This window comes from Apium graveolens, chromosome 8, assembly GCF_009905375.1.
Source record: "Apium graveolens cultivar Ventura chromosome 8, ASM990537v1, whole genome shotgun sequence".
Classification (NCBI taxonomy): Eukaryota; Viridiplantae; Streptophyta; class Magnoliopsida; order Apiales; family Apiaceae; genus Apium; species Apium graveolens.
The window spans coordinates 97,996,459-98,019,520 of NC_133654.1; the positions used below are offsets into that span (position 1 = coordinate 97,996,459).

The 23,062-nt window shown below is 37.4% G+C and overlaps 1 protein-coding gene across 1 annotated transcript; it reads right to left on the reverse strand.

Moving 5' to 3' along the window:
* Positions 1-19,886: 19,886 nt before the first annotated feature.
* LOC141679786 (uncharacterized) lies at positions 19,887-20,480 on the reverse strand. The gene has a single exon (XM_074486188.1). It carries the CDS (start codon positions 20,478-20,480, stop codon positions 19,887-19,889), a length of 594 nt encoding a protein of 197 aa, XP_074342289.1.
* Positions 20,481-23,062: the final 2,582 nt, after the last annotated feature.

The following is a 23,062-nucleotide window of genomic DNA, read 5'->3' on the forward strand; positions in this document are numbered from 1 at the left end:
ATGGTTAGATTCAAGCAGACCGCTCGTAAGACCTGTGACGCTGATGCGTATGTTCGAGCTCAGGTAGAATAAGAGATAGTTATGTGTGAGGATTCGATATTAAAATCAGTTGTAATAGATGGTAGTGTTGGGCTGTTCCAAACCCTAAACTGTAAGATCTTGGATTTGGTTATGTTTACTTTCTTCTAAATATTGTAATAATTATATTTAATTTTGTTGGTTAAGTTGGGGGTGTGACAGGTTTGATCGTATCTTTCAATCCGTAAATCGGATTTGGGTAAAACGAAGCGTAGCTAGAAGCATATACCGAATAGAATCATATGAGTTTAGTATTGATGGATACTTATGCTATGTGAGAATAAGAGGCCAGGTGTAGGAAAGGAAAGCAAGTAGTCGAGAAGTAAGAGTTTGTGATTGGAAGTTAGTAAAGTAAAGCAAGCTAATACCAGGCAAGTGTTCTGAACTTTCTTGAGATATATTGTGGATAACTAATAGTTTTGTTTTATATTACAAGTGCTTTGAAGCACTGAACCCTAAACCTTGATTCCAGTTATTGATCTTTGAGCTTTAAACCTTATTCTTTCTGAACCACTGTTTATTAAATACCCGAATACAAACCACAAATGTACGATACTACTCCACAAATACATACGAACTAAATACCAAACACTGATCCAAGATTGTTTATATACTCAAACCAATGTACCTTATGCATTGAAAGACCAAATCCTTTTAACCTTGAAACTTTGATTCTTTTGTTATCCAATTTTTTCACAGCTGACAGTCATTCTTTGTAATTGCCATATTGTTTCCTTGTGAAGGTTGAAACCATCTCATGATTGGAAATCCAATGTTGTTTATAATTCTGTTTATTGTTTTACATCGTTTATTCTGTTATTGTGATAGAATTGGATTGTTTTATGAAAATGTGGACCAGATTTGTGGTCAGACCAGACTGGTGGTCAAGTTAGGCCAATGTGTGTCTTGGATCCAATAACTAGAGCAGGGTTGTGTGCCTTGCTCGGGGTTAGTGCATGACTGATCAACAGCCTAACCTTGGTTTTTAAAATGAAAATTTAATATCCAATTCTGAATCATTATCCATTGTTCACTTGACACCTCATATCATTTCACTTGATCATTGTTTATTTTCAGTATTGTTAATGTGACTTGCTGAGCTAGTTATCTCATTTATGTAATTTTGTTTATATTCTTTTCCAGTTAAGAAGGAACCGGTTGGTAGCGAGGATCCCCAATCCAGTGCGAGAGCTAGGATTCCAGGTTGATCGGAATAAGCTAGCTAAAGGCTTTTGGAATAGTTTAAGTTTGTGAAGTTTGTAATAATGTTTCAGTTTTAAGTTTAAATACTTGGGATTTGGGCATTTATAATGTAAGTGTGTGTGTGTGGCTTGTGAGCATACTTTAACCTGTTGCGATCCGTGGTAGTTGGTAAGTAGGGTCACAACGTATTATTATTATCTTTATTATTGTTATAAGCAGGTTATAAATAAGGTGCATGTGTGTGTGGACCCCGAACTTCTGACCCGGGTTTGGAGGGCGCCACATGTTTGGTATCAGAGCTACAGGTTATAAGTCACTGACACAAGCCTAGGTTGACGGGAATGGGTAGAGGGTTAGGATTAGAAGTAAGGAAGTAGAAGGATAGACCCGGGTTTAGAGGGTGCCACATAAATAAATTTAGTAAACAAGCATAATCGATAAAAAATTATTTGTATAGCAATGTAGTTCATGATATTAATCACCATGAGTTGGGAATATAAACATGGAATCAAGCTTTCTTAAATAAAATATCATAAACAAAGCACAAAAATAAGCAAACAACGTCATATCAAACGTAAGCAAACAATGATAATTAATTATATCCTAGTGATTTATTAATCAGGGATTCTTAAGAACTGAATTTAAAAGATAGGATAAGAAACTTTACACGTGATAAAGCTTCAAGTGCAAAGCATTCCAGCTTCTCGGTACTTGTGTGCCGTCCATGCTTGAAAATCAGTGAGCCCCACGTCCGATGACAACATCGATAAAGTAAGGACCTTCCCACATTTCAACGAATTTCCCTGCCGTCACGTCCACAGTGTTTTGGAAATTTTTTTGTAACACCATGTCACCAACACGGAAAGATCTTATATGAATATGCTTGTTATAGGTGTTGGCCACCCTTTGTTGGTAAGCAGCCAAACGAATTTTTGTCATTTCTCATAGTTCATCCATAGTGTCCTTGTCATGTGCCAATTCAATATTGTTCACATCATTCGTCAAGAGTTCATACCTTGCTTTCGGCATCATTATCTCTGTTGGTAATACAGCTTCAGTGCCATAAACTAGGCTATATGGTGTCTATCCCGTTCATGTCTTAGGGGTCGTTCTGTCCGACCAAAACACCCCAGGCAATTCTTCAGCCCAATTTCCTTTGCGCGACGTCAACCTTCTTTTGGGATTATAGATTATAATTTTTTTGTTGCTTGACTCGGCCTTCCCATTAGCTTGAGGATATCTCGGTGTTGACTTAATCAGATTGATGTTCCATTGCTTGCAAAACGCTTCCATCTTGTCACTTAAGAACTGTGCTCCGTTGTCACAAATGATTTCGGACGGTACACCAAACTTGCACAGAATATTCCTTTTAATGAATGAGATCATTTCCTTTGATGTCACTTGCTTAAATGCCTCGGCTTCGATCCATTTTGAGAAGTAATCAGTCATGGCCAACATGAACACTTTCTGGCCAGGTGCAGGTGACATCTTCCCCACAATATCCATTCCCCACTTCATGAAAGGCCAAGAAGGAATGGACATGTTAAGATGTTCAGATGGTTGATGTATGATAGGTGTATGTCTTTGGCAAGCGTCAGATCTCCTTGTGTAATCTAGGGCATCCTGTCTTAGCGTCGGCCAGTAGTAACCCAAGCGTAGAATTTTTAAAAAGAGATTTCTCCCGTTAGTGTGGTTTCCAGACTCTCCTTCGTGTGCATCTCTTAAGACCATATTAGCCTCGTGTTTTCTCATACATCTTTGCAGCAACCCTGTAGAAGATTTTTTGAATAGCTCGTCATCTATGATTGTAAACCTTGAGGCTTTCATCCTGAGGGTCCTAGCTTCATTGTTGTTGTTTGGTTTTACACAAAGCTGGTAAGTAGTCTTTGTATACTTTGATCCAGCTGTCTGCATTCTCACCGATATTGTCATTACGTCGGTCAAGAGCCTCGATTTCTTTTTCCTGAACCAATCTTTCCATGGAGGGCTTCATGATATGGACCATTGGGATGTTGTTTAAGTCAAGACTTTTAGACACCGCTCCTAAACCGGCTAATGCATCGACTTTTATATTATTCTCTCTTGGAACTTGCTATATGATGAAGTTGTCAATATAATTTGTCAATCTTTTGGTGATGTCTAGATACGTGACCATCTTGGGATCTTTGGCTTCATAAGACCCCTTGACGTGATTAACGATTAACAGTGAATCACAGTTGACGTCAAAGCTCCCGATTTTCATGTCCTTAGGAATCGTGAGTCCCATAATTAGTTTCTCGTACTCAGCCTCATTGTTTGTAGCTTTAAAGTCACAGCATATTGATTGCGCTATCATATTCCCCTATGGAGATTTGAGGACAAGCCCCAATCCCGTTCCATTTACATTCGAGGCTCGATCAGTATATAGCGTCCAAGGCTACGTATCTATTCTTGAAAAGGCTTATTGGAATTCTTGCTTAGCTATCGTCATTTGGCTTGGACTAAAATCAGCCATAAAGTCAGCTAAGGATTGTGGTTTTATAGCCGTCCTGGCGTCACACATGATGTCGTAGGTGCTCGAACATATTACCAACTTTGTCATCCTTCCCATCAAGTCGGGTTTACTCAAGAAATTTCTCAAAGGAAAGTTCATCATGACATGTATTTTGTATGATTCAAAATAATGCCTCGATTTAGTGGAATTCATAGCTAATGCGAGTACTAATTTTTCGAGAGATGTGTACCTTATTTCCGCATCTACCAAGCTTTTGCTGACATAGTATATAGGTGATCAGAAACTTTCAATCTCTTTCACGAGTACTCCACTTACTGTGTGATCTATTACAGACAAGTAAACAAAAAGGTTCTCACCTTGAAGGGGCTGGGACATGAGTGGCGGTGTAGGGAGATAGCTTTCAAATCATTCAAGGCAGCTTCGTGTTTTACCGTCCATAAGAACCCTTTTTTCTTTCTTAACACGTCGTAAAAAATTTTACATTTGTCAGACGATCGTGAAATAAATCTATTCAAGGCCGCAACCCTTCCCCTCAACTTCTGTACATCCTTGACCTTTGATGGGCTTTTTAATTTAAAAATCGCTTTGATTTGTTTTGGACTAGCCTCAATTCCTCTCCTGGTCACCATATGCCCGAGAAACTTTCCTGACGACACAGCAAAATTACACTTGGAGGTATTCAGCTTTATGTTTTATGCCCTTAATATGTGGAACACCTTTTGAAGATCGCGAACATGATTCTCGGCGTCAACAGACTTGACAACCATATCGTCAATGTAGATGTAATAACCCCAATTTTTGGAAATTTTTGAAACCCTTATGAATAGTGATTTTGCAGATTATGCTGAATGAGAAAACTTTTCATGCCACACTATGTAGGGGTTCTGTTATTGATATTCTGAGATTTTATTAGTACTCTATATGGTATATAAGTGTATGTAAAGATCGTCAGAATCCAATTCCGAACACTTTGATTTTTCCCGGAAATCCACTAGATACGGAAAGAATTGAGTATAAGGTCACAGGATAAAAAGGATTTAAATTAAAGGATTATAAGAGAGGATCATAAAAGGATTATAATGTATTGAGAAAGGTTAAGGAAACCCAAATAATAAGATCCCGAGTATGATCCCTCAAACGAGAAACGAGAACGGAAGTTAAGCGAACCGTATAATTGATCAGCGGTCATTAGGCAAATAATTAGGAGTTAATCAAGGAGGTTAGGGATGATGAGGTCATCTAACCAATAAGAAGAGGGCAAGTAAGGGATGATGACATCACAAGGTGACATAAGCATGACATAGGGGGGAAGGAGGTGTGGATGAATGATAACCACACAAAGTTCAAGGTTAATAAGGTAATTAACCAAAATCTAAACAAAAACAACCAAGGCAAGCAAAACAAATCACAAACACACCAAGCAAGCAAAAAATTCATTTCCTTTCTTTTTCTTCATGAAGCTCTCGGCTTCTTTCTTAGAAAAAGGGAAGTCCAAGCTCCTCCACTTGCTAATTTACAAGGTAATTATCCTAGCTTCTCCTAGTTAAGTTACAAACTTCCTAGGAATCTTAGCTTCAAAATCCTTTCCTAGAATTTCCTATAAATCATTCAAGAAGATGGTGAATAGTACTTTCTTGAAATTAATTTTTGTGTTCTTGATTTCTTTGAAAGATCAAGCTTGTAGGAGGTTAGATTAAGGCTTCCATGGGCATTCCAAGGATCTTTCATGGATTAAAAGCTTCAAGGAAGGTATAACTCTTCATTATCTTAGCATTTAGTTGTTTGGTATAATTGATTATGATGATGGAATGAGAGATTAAGTGTAGTAGTTGTTTTGTCATGTTGAGAACTTAGTTGTTAAGTGCTTTTGTTGATTTTGGAGTAAAAGAGTAGCACTAGTTGTTCTTGATGATTCATGGTATGATTTAGGCTTGGTATAAATGGTTTAAAGTGGTTGATGAGTGATATTGTCATATGGTTGTATTGGGATTGATTGGTGATAGTTTGGTGTTGAATTGGTTTGGTAAAATTTTGGGAAATCGCGTAAACATAGCCGTTGTAATGCCCGATTTACCGTAGACTGTTTTTGTTCTTAACATCAGAACCCTTGAACTCACTTTTAGGTTTTTACCATTGCCATGTTTAGATAGTTCATGTTACGAGCTTCGTTTTAATATGTGGTACGCTTAAATCCGATGTACGGTTTAGGAGAAACGACCGTTTTAAGTAACGGCGTTTCGCGACCGAACCATTACCCCTCGCCTTACTTTGAAACATAGGTTAAAGACCTTAAAGGACTAATTGGTGTATGAAACAATTATGTTAAGTGTATTAGGCAGTTGGTAAGGTACTCGCGAAAGAATCGCCTTAAAACCCTTAATGGTTAATTTATTAAAAATGGTGGAGCCAAGAGTACTCGAGCGACTTAAGTGAATCGTTAAGCGCGAAAGCGAACATTAGGACTCTAAATGGTTAAAGCCTAGTTTGTTAAGCGACCGGGGTTTAATTCCGACTTATGTTGTCGTTCATAGGTTATCGGACCCACTCTAAGCTTAAGTCTATCCGGGAGCACTCAGGCAAGTTTTCTACTCGTATAACTGTTGTTGTGATGTATATGTGTATATGCATGATCTTGTGATAAATGCATATTTGTTATTAGCAAATTCTTGCGATATATTGGAGCATGTGATATGGTATATATGCATGCCTGTTTCGTATTCTTGATTTATATATCTGTTGGTTCAAATGCTTATTAATTGCATAATACCTATGCTAGAGATAAGCGGTATTTGAGTTTACCCTTAGTATAGGGGATCAAAAGGTGAACATATTTCTAAACCGGGAGTCGATGTTCCCGAGTATATTATATATATATATTTATATATATATGGATATAGATTTCAAAACTATTTGATCGAATAAGGTTTATTCGATAACTTAATTTTTATTAATGAATATTACTTTGAATATTCATTCGAGGACTTATGACTCCGTTTATTTTATTTAATGAATATTATTTTGAATATTCATTCGAGGACTTATGACTCCGTTTATTTTATTTAATGAATATTATTTTGAATATTCATTCGAGGACTTATGACTCCGCTTATTTACTTAATAATATTCTTTATTTTATTAAAGAATAATGTTTCGATAATCAAACTTATTTTCGATTATTCAAATAAAGATCATACTTTCGTATAAGTATATCTTTGGTTATTAATATTCATTTCAAGTATGAGTTTTAAAACTTCTACTTCAATTATTTTTATAAAGATTATTCTTTATGGGAATATTATTTAAATAATAATATTCAGATATTTTCTAATATATTGGGACTGATTTATTTTATTAAATCAGCATTACTCCAAACATTCTTAAAAATGTTTTCGAGTCTTCAAAATGATTTTTAAAAGTTAGGGCGGATCCCAAAACTCATTTTTATATTTAAGATCCTCCTTTCGAAGGGGATTTAAATACTCGCTCAAAACCTGAGGGATCCGGCTCTGTGGTGTATTTTACATTCGCAACGAGGTTGATGTTTTGAGAAAACAGTTTGATTACTTGCCCAATATTCGGGAAGTAAGCCCATCTAATTGAGTCAGCATAAGCGACAGGCCGGGGTACGGTCTATCAAAGTGTAAGTGGCTGGGTGGCAGTCCATCAACGCGTAAGAGGCCGGGTGGCGGTCCAGCACAAGGTCCTAATGAGGCCAGGGTGATGACCGGTGGGGGATTCATCCATCTACTAGTAGAAAAGGTTACTTATTGGTATCTTTGCCTGATCAGCAAGATATCAGGTTTATGCCAAGGTTTTCTCCTTTCCAAATTTATTGGATATTGCAACTCTGTTTATAATTTTCATACAGAGGTTTTCAAGGAGTGTATGAAATGTATATATATAGGTGTATATATATATCGGGACTTAATGAAGTATCTCGTAACTTCATTATTTATAATGATATTTCAAAGATTGAATCTATTCAAATCTTGTCTTGTAGTCTCATCTATGTGATGAACTTTTGAAACTAATTATAACTTGAACGGTGGTAGTTCAAGTAGTATTCGGAAAAGATATAAGTATATTGGAGTATCTTGTAACTTCATCTTTTAAACTTATATCTAGTAAATGATTATCTTATGCATGACAAAGATTTTCAGAAAAACGTTGAGACAAGGTTAGATATATGAGATCACCTTGCAATGATATTTTGATACAGTTATACATTGGAACTCTGTGTGTATTATGCATGGAAGAGGACTTCCAATATTTTGAAAAGTATATACGTATATATACTGAATATTTTGCGACTTCATCGCATTAAGATATCAAACTTGGTTCATTTCTTTTGACCAAGACTTTCATGAGTACTATGAGAAGGCTCATATATTGTTAATCATTATACATATTATTTTGGTGGGCTTGCTGCTCACCCTTGCTTTCTTCTTTCATCACACAACAACAGATAGAAAAGATGAACAGGACCAAGCTCCCGATTCGCAAGCGGTTAGAAAACATTCTGCAGTCTTCTGGAAGCGTTGATGCCGCCGTAGCTGAGGTAGGAGCTACCTATAGGCTAGGTTTTCAACTATTGATGAACCAGACTTATGTATAATATGAATTGTAATAATGGCAAGGAATATGTAAATTTATTCGGAACCCTTTTAAGGTGTAACGGTTTATAATTGTGGAATATAAGGACTTGTGTTATTTTCGAGTATTCATCTCTGAGACTATAACTTGTGGTGTGTGTGTATATTGTGGGGTCACAGTACAGAGTAGTTGATCGTTTAATAAGATTGGGTGTTATTAAGGGAAATGGAACTCGTGACAACCCGGATCCCCGACCCCGGATTTGGGGGTGTTACAGCAGTGGTATCAGAGCCAAGCGTTATAAACCTCAGAGATGATGTGATGTTAAGATAATAAGTTCATTAAGATAATAAGAACTCTTGCCAAGTTCATAGTCGGGCTACCTAACATAGTACTGACAGTTAAAACCCTTATGGGAACCCTTATAAATATCGTGATAAGAGCGTAGTTCGTTATCGTATATGGTAGCGGGACTCCGAACCCTGAGGTTGAGAAGCAACAACGCGATGATGTTTTATTAGTTATTGGAGATCAGAGTGTGGATCCGATAGAGCGTCCTAACACGGGCCCGGATGATGTTCCTATTGAGGATGTAGCGGTTGAGGATGTTGTCCTAGAAGGGATTATCGCTGAGAAGGATCTCATGGAGGATCCTAACAAGAATGAATAAAGAACCATTGAGAAATTAATGACCATGGTTAGGGAAACTACCAGAGGTAGGATTGGCCGGTCACTACCGGAGGTTCGTTCAAGTTTGTAAAGATAGTAGCCCCTTTAACGCGGCTTACTCATAAGACTGAGAAGTTCGAATGGACAGAGAAATGTGAGAACAGCTTTCAAGAACTGAAGCAAAGGTTGGTGACGGCTCCTATGTTGGCGTTGCCGGATGGAAAAGGAGATTTTATGATTTGTAGTGGCGCTTCGCATAAGGAATTAGGGTGCTTCTTATACAGCACCACAAGGTAATCGCGTACGCGTCAAGACAATTAAGGGAATATAAAATTTGATATCCCCACCCATGAGCTTGGGCTCGTGGCAATAGTTTTGCCCTAAATATTGGAGGCACTACTTGTATGGAGAGAAGTGCGAGATTTACACAAGCCATAAGTGCTCTAGTGCATTTTCACGCAGAAAGAGCTCAACATACGCCAGAGGAGGCGGTTAGAGCTAATCAAGAATTATGATTGGGAGATTCTTTATCATTCAGGGAAAGCCCATGTGGTGGCTAATGCCCTTAGTAAAAAGGAGAGACTCAAGATAATAATGTCTTTGGGAGAGTTTATAAGAGATTTTGAGAAAATAGAAATAGAAGTGAAGGTAACCAGAGCCGGTACCGAAAAGCTGTTTGAGATTGCAATACAGACCGAATTATTGGAAAGGAAAATATTGTGCCAGAAAAAGTGATGAATGAAGGCAGAGAGCCAACAAATAGATATGAGATTAATACCGAGAAAGATGATAAGGGAATAATGAGGTATTCCTATAGAATTTGGGTTCTAAATGTTCAAGAGCTTAAAGATGAGATCTTAGATGAAAGTCATAGTTCAAGGAATAAGATTTAGGGCAAACCCTGAATGTGATAGTCAGGGAGGACGCCATCAAGATAGAAGGAACCCATAACATAATGAAGTGGAAAATGAGGATTTTAACGTATAAGATAACCCCAAGTATGGGAGAAGGATGAAACATTTCATACTAAGGAAACAGAAAGTCGAGTAAGGAAAGGAGACCCGAGACGGTTCTCCTATACGGCAATTCATGGACCTGTCTAAAAAAAACTTAGACTATTATCCCCAACCACCACCTTGAGGAAACAATGCGGTAGGAAATTCTTTCATGACCTTTAAATCGCTAAGCTCTCAGAGTTCCAAGGAACAGGTTGACCCAGTCAAGGCAAGAGCCTGGCTAAAGGAAATATAGGAATCATTTGAAATTCTAAATGATTGACGAATCACAAAAGACTGTTTTGTCACTTACCCTCCTAAGAGAGAGGCCACCCGCTGGTGAAAGGCCAAGGAAGGCACAGAGCAAGAGATTATAATAAACTGATTTAAGTTCAGTCAATTGTTTTTAGAAAAGTACTTCCCAAGGTTATGGAGATAGTGTAAAAGCTTTAGAGCCAGAACAAAGGCAGACGAGTATGATGAATTATGAATCTAAGTTGTAAAAGTTATCAAGATTCGTTCTGAGGACACGAATCCAGAATGACGGGATGTTTGAAATCAATGCTTATGTTGTGTTGGTTCAGGAAATAATGATAAGAGAAAGGAAAATAAAAAGAAACTGAAGTGGAAAGGAATATAAAGGCAATAGAGTTTGAGGTATGATAAGGGAGTTGGGTATGAGGAAACCCTAAAGACTCGTAGCAATAGAAATAGAAAAGTATGCATTCGTCAGGATGAGGGTGATTCATCATGAGTTAAAATTGATGGTTGAAGGCATAAGAGATACATATATTTTATCCCCTGTAAGTTGGGAGGATTCGAGGAAACCTTGAGATAATTCGAAGGATAAATAATGAGACGCGGATAGACTGAGGAGACAAGGAAGTAAGAAATTAGGAAAATTGGATGAAGGAAGTGACCTTCAAGAATGTGAAGTGTAAGACCGGTGGCTCGATACCCAGAAAGGGAGACGCCAGGTATGAAAGATATCCCAACATTGAGGTGACTGTTGAGATAAACAACAAAAGTAAATAAGGAATTATTAAGAAGAGGTTCACGTTGAACACGACCAATATCTTCCAGAACATCCTTGTTATCGTTACCAAATTAGGCAAGAAAAGCGGATAACCGTTGTTATCTTTTGGAGGCCATATTGATTGACCTCATTTTGAATACAGATGTTATTGTGAAATTAGGCATATACTATCGAGGTGGGAATGATTGAATAAGACACCCTTATCAGGGATATATGACTTGATTTATCCATGGAAGGATGCATGTACCTTTTTAAAGGTGGAATTAAGGATAGAACATCGGTAACTTAAAACGAATCCTAGGGGAATGCATAAAGGTTGGCATTTTACCCTTAATAGGGATAGTATGAGTTTTGACAGTATGAATTGGAAAGGATTAAGGTAATAACAACCTTTAAGAATCAGTGGAGAAATTTTTTCAGAAGTATATAGACAATGATTCTGGTATTAATAAATGGTATCTTGATATGCCCTGTATCTAGGGAATACATGAGGAACGATTCAAGGATAACCTTAGAGGTTTTACAAGGAGAAAGGTAATATTCAAAATTCTCAAGAATAGAAATGTTGATAAAGGAAATATGACGTAATTATAATGATGCCAAGTGGGGAACGTGTTAAACCACGAGAAAGTATGGATCGAACCAGTAATGGTCGAAATTGTTCAGGGCAATTAGGACTTAAGATAAAAGATGTTCTAAGTATGATTGAGAGTCAGTCGTGACAGTGATTAACCTCTAAAGACTGAGGCAATAACTTATGGAAAAATGGTGATCTTTTTTTTTTACTCAGATTTTAAGGAAAACATCTTCACACAAGCAGTGATGGGAAATGAGGTAGAAAATGAGTGAAAGTGGTTAAGATGACATTGATTGTAAGGAAATATTATTATCAAGAAAGGCCAAAGAGGTGGCCGACACTTTAAGTGTAAGAGGACAATTACAGGCGCTCATGCCAGAGGAATACAGTGATAATGGTTGAAGCCGTAAAGGTTGTATTATGGTTTGAAAGATTGACATTCCTTCTGATGACTGTGCAATACCCAACCGTAATAGTAGTTTGGTAAAGGTTTAATTGGTGTAATCTCCATGAGCGGGCTATCTATCTTAGAAGGTACTATCTTGAGAATGAGCCTGGACCATGTTTCAAGAGGACTAAACGAACCTTTAAGTTAAGTCTTCTATCGAAGGCATATGATTAAGAATGGTATTAACCTGCTATCGTTGCTTTGATTGAAACTCTTCTGCAATTTTATCAACTTCATGTCATGAAAGTACGTCAGAGTTTGGAGTGTTCTTCATGAATTATGATTGGTGGTTATGTTAACTCCTTAGAAGTATTCTATACGACATATATGGACTCCGTATGGTTAGATATTAAGATTTCATGGAAAGTGAATGACGACAGTAGGTCAGTGGTGGACCATAGTAATGCAGCAATGATTCTGCGAGTAATGAGCTGATTACAACCGTGAGAGTTATATTGGAATGGATGTTGAGATTGAGTATCACTAATCGGGTCGTGGTAGTGTATAAGTTATCATTGATAGACTAATTAAGTAGAGTATCTACCTATTGAATATTTATTCCCTCTAATGAAAAGAGAGTCGTATTACTATACGAGGAAGGTTGCGATGCAAGCAGAGAATTCTAGTAACGATGATGTCTAGAATGAGATCCCAGATTCGATTTTCGATATCGAGGGAGTTTCAAAGGTGATTGTGTATAAGCTCGAGGAAGAGCATGGGTCCATAGAATGATGGACGGAATAGCGAAAATATTTAGGCATGTGAAATACGATGCTATAATACTTGATGTTGATATAAAAATATATATATTTTATTCTACTATGACAAACCTCTATAGTTCAGAGGTAGGTTCCAAGCCAGATATTTTGTGGCAGTATATTTTTTTTTCATATATACAATTCTCTTCAATTCGTTCTTTTCTCTTCTTTTCATTTCATATAAACTGAGAAGAACAACCCTTCCAGAAGGGGAGGTATTGCCGAATGACTATCTATCTGTGTGATAGAAGCCGAGTAGGATACCAGCTATTGTTTAATTGCTTGTCAAGTACTAAAGGCTGGCCACCTTCTGTACTAACTATGCGATATAACAAGTGTTCATGATCATAGTGATCTCTCAACAAATTCCTTTACTTCTATATGATTGATCAAACTTTGGGAAATAGAAACAGCTGAAAAAGGAGTAATAAAGTTGTGGTAGTATTCGGAATGGAAACACATTCATGATACTAAGGTTGACGTGGTTATTAAAAGGTTATAAAACACTAACGAGCAAAAGTATAACCAGTATAATATTAGGAACGGAAGGTAGTAGCGATTACAAACTGGAAAAGAATGGGTATTGAGAAGCAAAAGCTCTAATGCTAAAAGCTATAATGAGAGTCTGTGTAATAGACTTGAAAGAAATTGGAATGATCACTTAACACGGATTGAGTTTTCTTACGACAATAGATCATATGTCATTATCGAGATGTCGCCTTATGAGATCCTTCAGGGAAGACAATGTCGATCTCCCTTATGTTAGGATGAAGTTGTAGAGCGCAAGATGCTCGGACCCGCAGTAGTCCAAAGGACCAAGGATATAATAGATCTAATCAGAGGACGGCTGGTAGTAGCCCAAGATGGACATAAGAAGTATGTTGATTTGACACGAAAGGACAAAGAATAGGAAGTAGGGGACCTATTGTTTTTAAAGGTATCCTCTTGGAAACCCTTGGAAAGGATTGATGAGATTCGGAAAGAAAGAAAAGCTAAGTCTACAATTTGTTGGACCCTTGGATATATTAAGACGTATTGGGAAGCTAGCATATGAGCTAGCCCTACCCCCGAACATGTGGCAAGTTCTTAATGTGTTCCACGTATTAATGTTAAGGAAGTGTAATTCGGATGCCAGATAAATAGGGGCATATGAGCACATAGACATGCAACCCGACGTAACCTATATGGAGCAACCAGGAAGGGTTATAGAGTAAAAAGGAACAAGTGCTTAGGAGAAGGGTTATCAAACTATTCAGAGTTTGATGGAAGAACCATAATGTGGGAAAATTTACTCGAGAGTTAGAAAGTGCAATTTTAAGAAAGTATCCCTCTTCATTTTTCTATCTGATTCCGGGACGGAATCCTTTTAAGGAAGGGAGACTGTAATAACCCCAATTTTTGGAAATTTTTGAAACCCTTATGAATAGTGATTTTGCAGATTATGCTGAATGAGAACACTTTTCATGCCACACTATGTAGGGGTTCTGTTATTGATATTCTGAGATTTTATTAGTACTCTATATGGTATATAAGTGTATGTAAAGATCGTCAGAATCCAATTCCGAACACTTTGAGTTTTCCCGGAAATCCACTAGATACGGAAAGAATTGAGTATAAGGTAACAGGATAAAATGATTTAAATTAAAGGATTATAAGAGAGGATCATAAAAGGATTATAATTTATTGAGAAAGGTTAAGGAAACCCAAGTAATAAGATCCCGGGTATGATCCCTCAAACGAGAAACGAGAACGGAAGTTAAGCGAACCGTATAACTGATCAGCGGTCATTAGGCAAACAATTAGGAGTTAATCAAGGAGGTTAGGGATGATGAGGTCATCCAACCAATAAGAAGAGGGAAAGTAAGGGATGATGACATCACAAGGTGACATAAGCATGACATATGGGGGAAGGAGGTGTGGATGAATGATAACCACACAAAGTTCAAGGTTAATAAGGTAATTAACCAAAATCTAAACAAAAACAACCAAGGCAAGCAAAACAAATCACAAACACACCAAGCAAGCAAAAAATTCATTTCCTTTCTTTTTCTTCATGAAGCTCTCGGCTTCTTTCTTAGAAAAAGGGAAGTCCAAGCTCCTCCACTTGCTAATTTACAAGGTAATTATCCTAGCTTCTCCTAGTTAAGTTACATACTTACTAGGAATCTTAGCTTCAAAATCCTTTCCTAGCATTTCCTATAAATCATTCAAGAAGATGGTGAATAGTACTTTCTTGAAATTAATTTTTGTGTTCTTGATTTCTTTGAAAGATCAAGCTTGTAGGAGGTTAGATTAAGGCTTCCATGGGCATTCCAAGGATCTTTCATGGATTAAAAGCTTCAAGGAAGGTATAACTCTTCATTATCTTAGCATTTAGTTGTTTGGTATAAATGATTATGATGATGAAATGAGAGTTTAAGTGTAGTAGTTGTTTTGTCATGTTGAGATCTTAGTTGTTAAGTGCTTTTGTTGATTTTGGAGTTAAAGAGTAGCACTAGTTGTTCTTGATGATTCATGGTATGATTTAGGCTTGGTTTAAATGGTTTAAAGTGGTTGATGAGTGATATTATCATATGGTTGTATTGGGATTGATTGGTGATAGTTTGGTGATGAATTGGTTTGGTAAAATTTTGGGAAATCGCGTAAACATAGTCGTCGTAATGCCCGATTTACCGTAGACTGTTTTTGTTCTTAACATCAGAACCCTTGAACTCACTGTAAGGTTTTTACCATTGCCATGTTTAGATAGTTCATATTACGAGCTTCATTTTGATATGTGGTACGCTTGAATCCGATGTACGGTTTAGGAGAAACGACCGTTTTAAGTAACAGCGTTTCGCGACCGAACCATTACCCCTCGCCTTACTTTGAAACATAGGTTAAAGACCTTAAAGGACTAATTGGGATATGAAACAATTATGTTAAGTGGATTAGACAGTTGGTAAGGTACTCGCGAAAGAATCGCCTTAAAACCCTTAATGGTTAATTTATTAAAAATGGTGGAGCCAAGAGTACTCGAGCGACTTAAGTGAATCGTTAAGCGCGAAAGCGAACGTTAGGACTCTAAATGGTTAAAGTCTAGTTTCTTAAGCGACCGGGGTTTAATTCCGACTTATGTTGTTGTTCATAGGTTATCGGACCCACTCTAAGCTTAAGTCTATCCGGGAGCACTCAGGCAAGTTTTCTACCCGTATAACTGTTGTTGTGATGTATATGTGTATATGCATGATCTTGTGATAAATGCATATTTGTTATTAGCAAATTCTTGCGATATATTGGAGCATGTGATATGGTATATATGCATGCCTGTTTCGTATTCTTGATTTATATATCTGTTGGTTCAAATGCTTATTAATTGCATAATACCTATGCTAGAGATAAGCGGTATTTGAGTTTACCCTTAGTATAGGGGATCAAAAGGTGAACATATTTCTAAACCGGGAGTCGATGTTCCCGAGTATATTATATATATATATATTTATATATATATGGATATAGTTTTCAAAACTATTTGATCGAATAAGGTTTATTCGATAACTTAATTTTTATTAATGAATATTACTTTGATTATTCATTCGAGGACTTATGACTCCGTTTATTTTATTTAATGAATATTATTTTGAATATTCATTCGAGGACTTATGACTCCGTTTATTTTATTTAATGAGTATTATTTTGAATATTCATTCGAGGACTTATGACTCCGCTTATTTACTTAATAATATTCTTTATTTTATTAAATAATAATATTTCGATAATCAAACTTATTTTCGATTATTCAAATAAAGATTATACTTTCGTATAAGTATATCTTTGGTTATTAATATTCATTTCAAGTATGAGTTTTAAAACTTCTACTTCAATTATTTTTATAAAGATTATTCTTTATGGGAATATTATTTAAATAATAATATTCAGATATTTTCTAATATATTGGGACTGATTTATTTTATTAAATCAGCATTACTCCAAACATTCTTAAAAATGTTTTCGAGTCTTCAAAATGATTTTTAAAAGTTAGGGCGGATCCTAAAACTCATTTTTATATTTAAGATCCTCCTTTCGAAGGGGATTTAAATACTCGCTCAAAACCTGAGGGATCCGGCTTTGTGGTGTATTTTACATTCGCAACGAGGTTGATGTTTTGAGAAAACAGTTTGATTACTTGCCCAATATTCGGGAAGTAAGCCCATCTAATTGAGTAGGCATAAGCGACAGGCCGGGGTACGGTCTATCAAAGTGTAAGTGGCTGGGTGGCAGTCCATCAACGCGTAAGAGGCCGGGTGGCGGTCCAGCACAAGGTCCTAATGAGGCCAGGGTGATGACCGGTGGGGGATTCATCCATCTACTAGTAGAAAAGGTTACTTATTGGTATCTTTGCCTGATCAGCAAGATATCAGGTTTATGCCAAGGTTTTCTCCTTTCCAAATTTATTGGATATTGCAACTCTATTTATAATTTTCATACAGAGGTTTTCAAGGAGTGTATGAAATGTATATATATAGGTGTATATATACCGGGACTTAATGAAGTATCTCGTAACTTCATTATTTATAATGATATTTCAAAGATTGAATCTATTCAAATCTTGTCTTGTAATCTCATCTATGTGATGAACTTTTGAAACTAATTATAACTTGAACGGTGGTAGTTCAAGTAGTATTCGGAAAAGATATAAGTATATTGGAGTATCTTGTAACTTCATCTTTTAAACTTATATCTAGTAAATGATTATCTTATGCATGACAAAGATTTTCAGAAAAACGTTGAGACAAGGTTAGATATATGAGATCACCTTGCAACGATATTTTGATACAGTTATACACTGGAACTCTGTGTGTATTATGCATGGAAGAGGACTTCCAATATTTTGAAAAGTATATACATATATATACTGAATATTTTGCGACTTCATCGCATTAAGATATCAAACTTGGTTCATTTCTTTTGACCAAGACTTTCATGAGTACTATGAGAAGGCTCATATATTGTTAATCATTATACATATTATTTTGGTGGGCTTGCTGCTCACCCTTGCTTTCTTCTTTCATCAAACAACAACAGATAGAAAAGATGAACAGGACCACGCTCCCGATTCGCAAGCGGTTAGAAAACTTTCCGCAGTCTTCTGGAAGCGTTGATGCCGCCGTAGTTGAGGTAGGAGCTACCAATAGGCTAGGTTTTCAACTATTGATGAACCAGACTTATGTATAATATGAATTGTAATAATGGCAAGGAATATGTAAATTTATTCGGAACCCTTTTAAGGTGTAACGGTTTATAATTGTGGAATATAAGGACTTGTATTATTTTTGAGTATTCATCTCTGAGACTATAACTTGTGGTGTGTGTGTATATTGTGGGATCACAGTACAGAGTAGTTGATCGTTTAATAAGATTGGGTGTTATTAAGGGAAATGGAACTCTTGACAACCCGGATCCCCGACCCCGGATTTGGGGGTGTTACAGTAGAAGTCCATTGTTTGACTAATTTGGTCCTTGAACATTTTGTTGACAAGCCTTTGAAATGTTGCCCCAACATTGTCATAATCTAAAGGGCATGGCCAAGTAGCAGTATACCCCCTGTCCCTTATGAATGCAGTCTTCCCACAGTCAGACGGCTCCATTTGAATTTGATTAAAACCACTCGACGAATCCAAGAACGTCAGCAATTCATGTCCAGCCTTCGAGTCCACCATGGTGTCAATGTGAGGTAGTGGATAAGTGTAAGACTTCTTGGCTGAGAATGAATCCGGGAACCTGAGTTGGATGAGACGCCACTCGGCGACAGCCAAGGCGACTGGGCATGGCGACTCTTAGTCGGTGACAACTGTACACGCAGCCGGGTCTGCTGGGTTTGTCGGGGTTGTTAGTCCTGCTGGGTTTGCTGGGGCTGCTGGTGACAGTCTTAACAACAGCTAATGTTTGAGTAGCAAATCACTTGGTGACAGTTATTGATGATTTTGAGGAGTCCTAACAGTTGGATGATAAGGGAAACTGACAAATAAAAGGGGAACAAGTGGCAGGCACTCAAGGGGCAGTTGCAAGGCATGGGGGACAGTTTTATAAACTGCCCGACAGTTATTAAACTACCTTAGAGTTCAAATTCGTGGCTGAACTATTTATAAGTTAGGCATTCAGTTGTAAACATATATTGTATGATATGATATTGCTTGTATTGGGTAAAATATAGGCAATAGTGTGTGAGACACTTGGGTTGGGGGAGATCTAAGTGTGATTGTGGGATTCTTTGTATATATTATGGTAATATTATAAAGGTTGGCATTCGCCGTATATCTTGTGTACTTTCATATACATGTTGTGGTAGATAGTGTGCTTATCATATAGACGTTTGTGTGGGAAGGCTGCTGTTCTTGTGGTGCTTGGGCAGACGGCGACTGTGTGGGCAACGAGTTGCTAGGCGACAGGTGCACAAGAGCAGGCCGCGCGGGCGATTCGAAGAAAAAAAAAGAATAGGTCCGTGATAATAAGGGTCTTCGGGGCAGGCTTTGTTCAGCCCTGTGTAGTCGACATAAACTCTCCATTTCTCATTCTTTTTTATATTATCACGACATTTGCTAGCCTTTCGGGATAATCAACTTCTTTAATCATTCCAGCCTTCATGAGCCTTTCCACCTCGTCATCAATTATCTTGTTTCTTTATGCTGTGAATTTCCTTCGCTTTTGCTGAACGGATGTGTAGCTGGGATCGAAGTTTAACTTATGCTTGATGACACTTGGATTTATCCCCGTTATGTCATCATGCTCCCATGCGAATGCGTCCAATCTTGTGGTCGGGAAACTTACCAAGTTTCCCTCAATTGTTGGGGAGAGATCTTCTCCTATTAGTACCTTCTTGTCTCATGTCTTTAGGTCGACTTTAGCTAACCGTTCAAGTCCTGTGACAGTAGCTATAGGTGCCTCATTCCCATGATGTTGGATAGTTGGTTTTATACATGGTTTGTAATATTCACGTGCCATATCTTGATCCCCTCGTATCTACTGAGCTCCCCATGGTGTTGGAAATTTCAGAAGTTAATGATATATCGATGGTACATCTTTCAAATTGTGAATCCAAGGCCTTCCCATGATTATGTTGTATATCAAATAGACGTCTATTATGCAAAATTTTTCTAAAAGCTTTACTCCTTGTGCATGTGTAGGTAATGTAATTTCACCTAATGTACATTTGGTTTCTTCACTAAATCCTACCAATGTTCTTGATTTCTTAATCATATCACTTTCTTCCAAACCCATTTGTTTCAACGTGCTTAACATCATGATATTTGCAGCACTCTCGTTGTCAACTAGAATTCTCTTGATCAGGAAATTCCCCACAGGGAGTGAGATGACAAGTCCATCTTGTTGTGGTTCTCGAATACTTTTCTTATCTGACTCGTCAAACATCAAAGATGGTAGAGTATTACTATTAACTCCCACTTGAGTAACTTGTACGTCTGTCTCTCTAGCTGCCCTTTTAGCTTGTGAATACGTGGATTCACACACTTCAGAACCACCTACAATGAAGTTAATTATTTTTTGATGTGGTGGTGGTTGCCTCATTGGTGTCATAATGTCTCTTTTCGGCGACCCGTCTCTCCTGACGTAAGCTGCCTTATTCAATGTCATGAACTATGTTAGGTATCCTTTGTTGGTTAAAAATTATAATTCTTTTTATAAAGCCACACAGTCATAAGCTTTATGTCCGTAATCTTCATGATAGTCACCCCATAGGTTGGAATCTGGATTTTCCTCAGGCTTGTTGCTCTTTACAGGCCACTTGACTACATCTCCAACTTGGTGAACTCCTTCATCACGGCTGAAGGTGTTATCGTGAAGCCGTAGCTGTCATAAGTTCCTGGAAGATTAGAGTCCTTCCTCCAGTCACTACGTTCCTCCTTTTTCCAATCATTACGTTCTCGTGTTGACTTAACATATAATTCATCCCCGGAAGGCCTTACATATGGCTTGTATTCCCTAGATCTTGGTGTCATAATCTTTCTTGATGGCTTATATTACTTCTCGCCATCCTCCATCATGTCTTCTTCCAACCTCACTTGTGCCATAGCTCTGGCTTGCACATCATCCATTGTTCTACAAGGATACTTTGTCAATTCTTTGTATAGTGGAGATTCTCGTTCTAATCCCCTTCTGAATGCTTCAATAGCTGTGGGGACATCACAGTTGGTAATGGTTACTTTTTCTCTATTGAATTATGTCAAGTAATCACGCAATGGGTCTCTATATCATTGCACAACCTTGTATAAGTCACTAGTGGTTTTCTCAAATACTCTACTACTAGAAAATTGCATGTTGAACGCGTCTACCAGGTCGTTTAACCTCTTGATGCTCCCATATGGGAGATTCAAGAACCATTGCAAGGCTGGTCCTGACAGTGTAGAGCCAAAACCTTTTCACATACAAGGTTCCTTCAGGTCACGTGTAATAGGCACCATGAACATTCGTTGTTTATATTGTACAATATGTTCCAATGGGTCGCTGGTGCCGTCGTATTGCCTCATTTGTGTTACCGTGAATCATTTTGGTATTTCTACCAGAGCGATGTTATCATGAAAGGGTGAGTCAGCATAGCTTGTGGGGGTTGCCTTCTCCGATGGCTTTGGAACACCACAGATTCTTTCAATTAAATCCCTTACTTGGTTCAGTCCTTTTTTGAATTCCTCCACAATTTGGTTTCGAGATCTTATACTTCTATGGCGTGATCTTCTTCTATCAGTATCTCCTTGTTGATCATCACGATCATCATATCGTTGTTCATCATGTTGCTTGTCTATGTCATCATCGTTATTTAGTACATTCTATATGCCATCTATCTCAATGACATCATCAATCCCGTTTGTTGGCCCTTCATGTTGATCCCATTCCTCTACATCATCCATGTCCAGACGTCTGACTACACTTGGGATCATCTTCTTTATCGCTATTTTGGTCTTGGATTTGGTCGTAGTTAATTCTTTTTTCAGTATTTCATTTTCGGAGTGTATCTTCTCCATTTCCCCTTGTAATCTCTTCAACGTTGCTGCCATCTCTTTGTTGCTCTCAGCCTCAACTCCTTGATTAGTAACTTGTTCATCCAAATTGTCGTCCGCCATTGTAATGTAACAACCAAATTCTTAGCAAGTTTCCCACTGACAGTACCAATTGTTTTTACCGATTTTTGTAGGTTAAGTGCTAAGGCTACTTAATTTTATTATTCGTATAATGCAACTAAACTAAGAGCAATATAAGCGAGAATAACACGTAAAATTGGTGACGCCGAAAACCCGTAAATGGGAAAAAACCGCGGGTGGGATTAATTACCCAACCTAAATATGACCCACTAGATTTTTAATGAACATTATACAGAGTTTGCCATGATACATTGCCTTGTTTATTTGCTATGATTAATGCTAATATATTGTTTACAGACTTTGATTTAGGGTCGAGTGTTTTTGTATAATGCTAGCTGTTTTATTCGATGTAGAAGATGAGCTTGAGTTGTGTTTTTTTCTGTCCTCCTTTTCTTGTCCCTCTCCTCTGCCTTATGTTTGTTGATGACGTTTCTGATTTCTTGTCCTTCTCCCTTATCCCTGTTTTTCTCATGATTCAAACTCCATCACTTATCTTTTCCCCCTTCTTTCTCCATCCTGTGTTGTTGCTATTAAAGACCATGTCCAGTTATGTAACTAAAGCTTCTATAAATCCGGCATATTGCAGACATAGTCTCCCACTTTGCATTATTGTCTTTTCCTATTTAATCCTGTTGTGGACGTCTTCCACCTCTTCTCGTATTGACATGCTCCCAATTAGCTTGTTGTCCATTCGTCGATCATGTCTTGTCATGACAGAATATCCATATATAACAGGGCTAATTTATTAAAACAAAGATTTCACGGCCTTGGAAGTAGTGCTGAAGTTTTCGACTTGTAATGACCAATAAATAAACCAGTTTTTTTACCCGAGAATATCGTGATTCATCATCTTTTAAGAAATGGCTAATGTAGTAGATGGGTGATTTAGTACCCTCGTCATCTTTGACCAGGACAACAACCACCGTGAGGTCGCCCGCTGAACGTTATATTTTTAGAGGTTCCCCTGATAGTGCTTTGTCCAAGACTGGTGGGTTCATCAAAAATGATTTGAACTTATTGAAACTTGTTTGGAATTCTTCATTCCAGTCCAGTTTTGATATTTTAGTGGCATTTTTTATA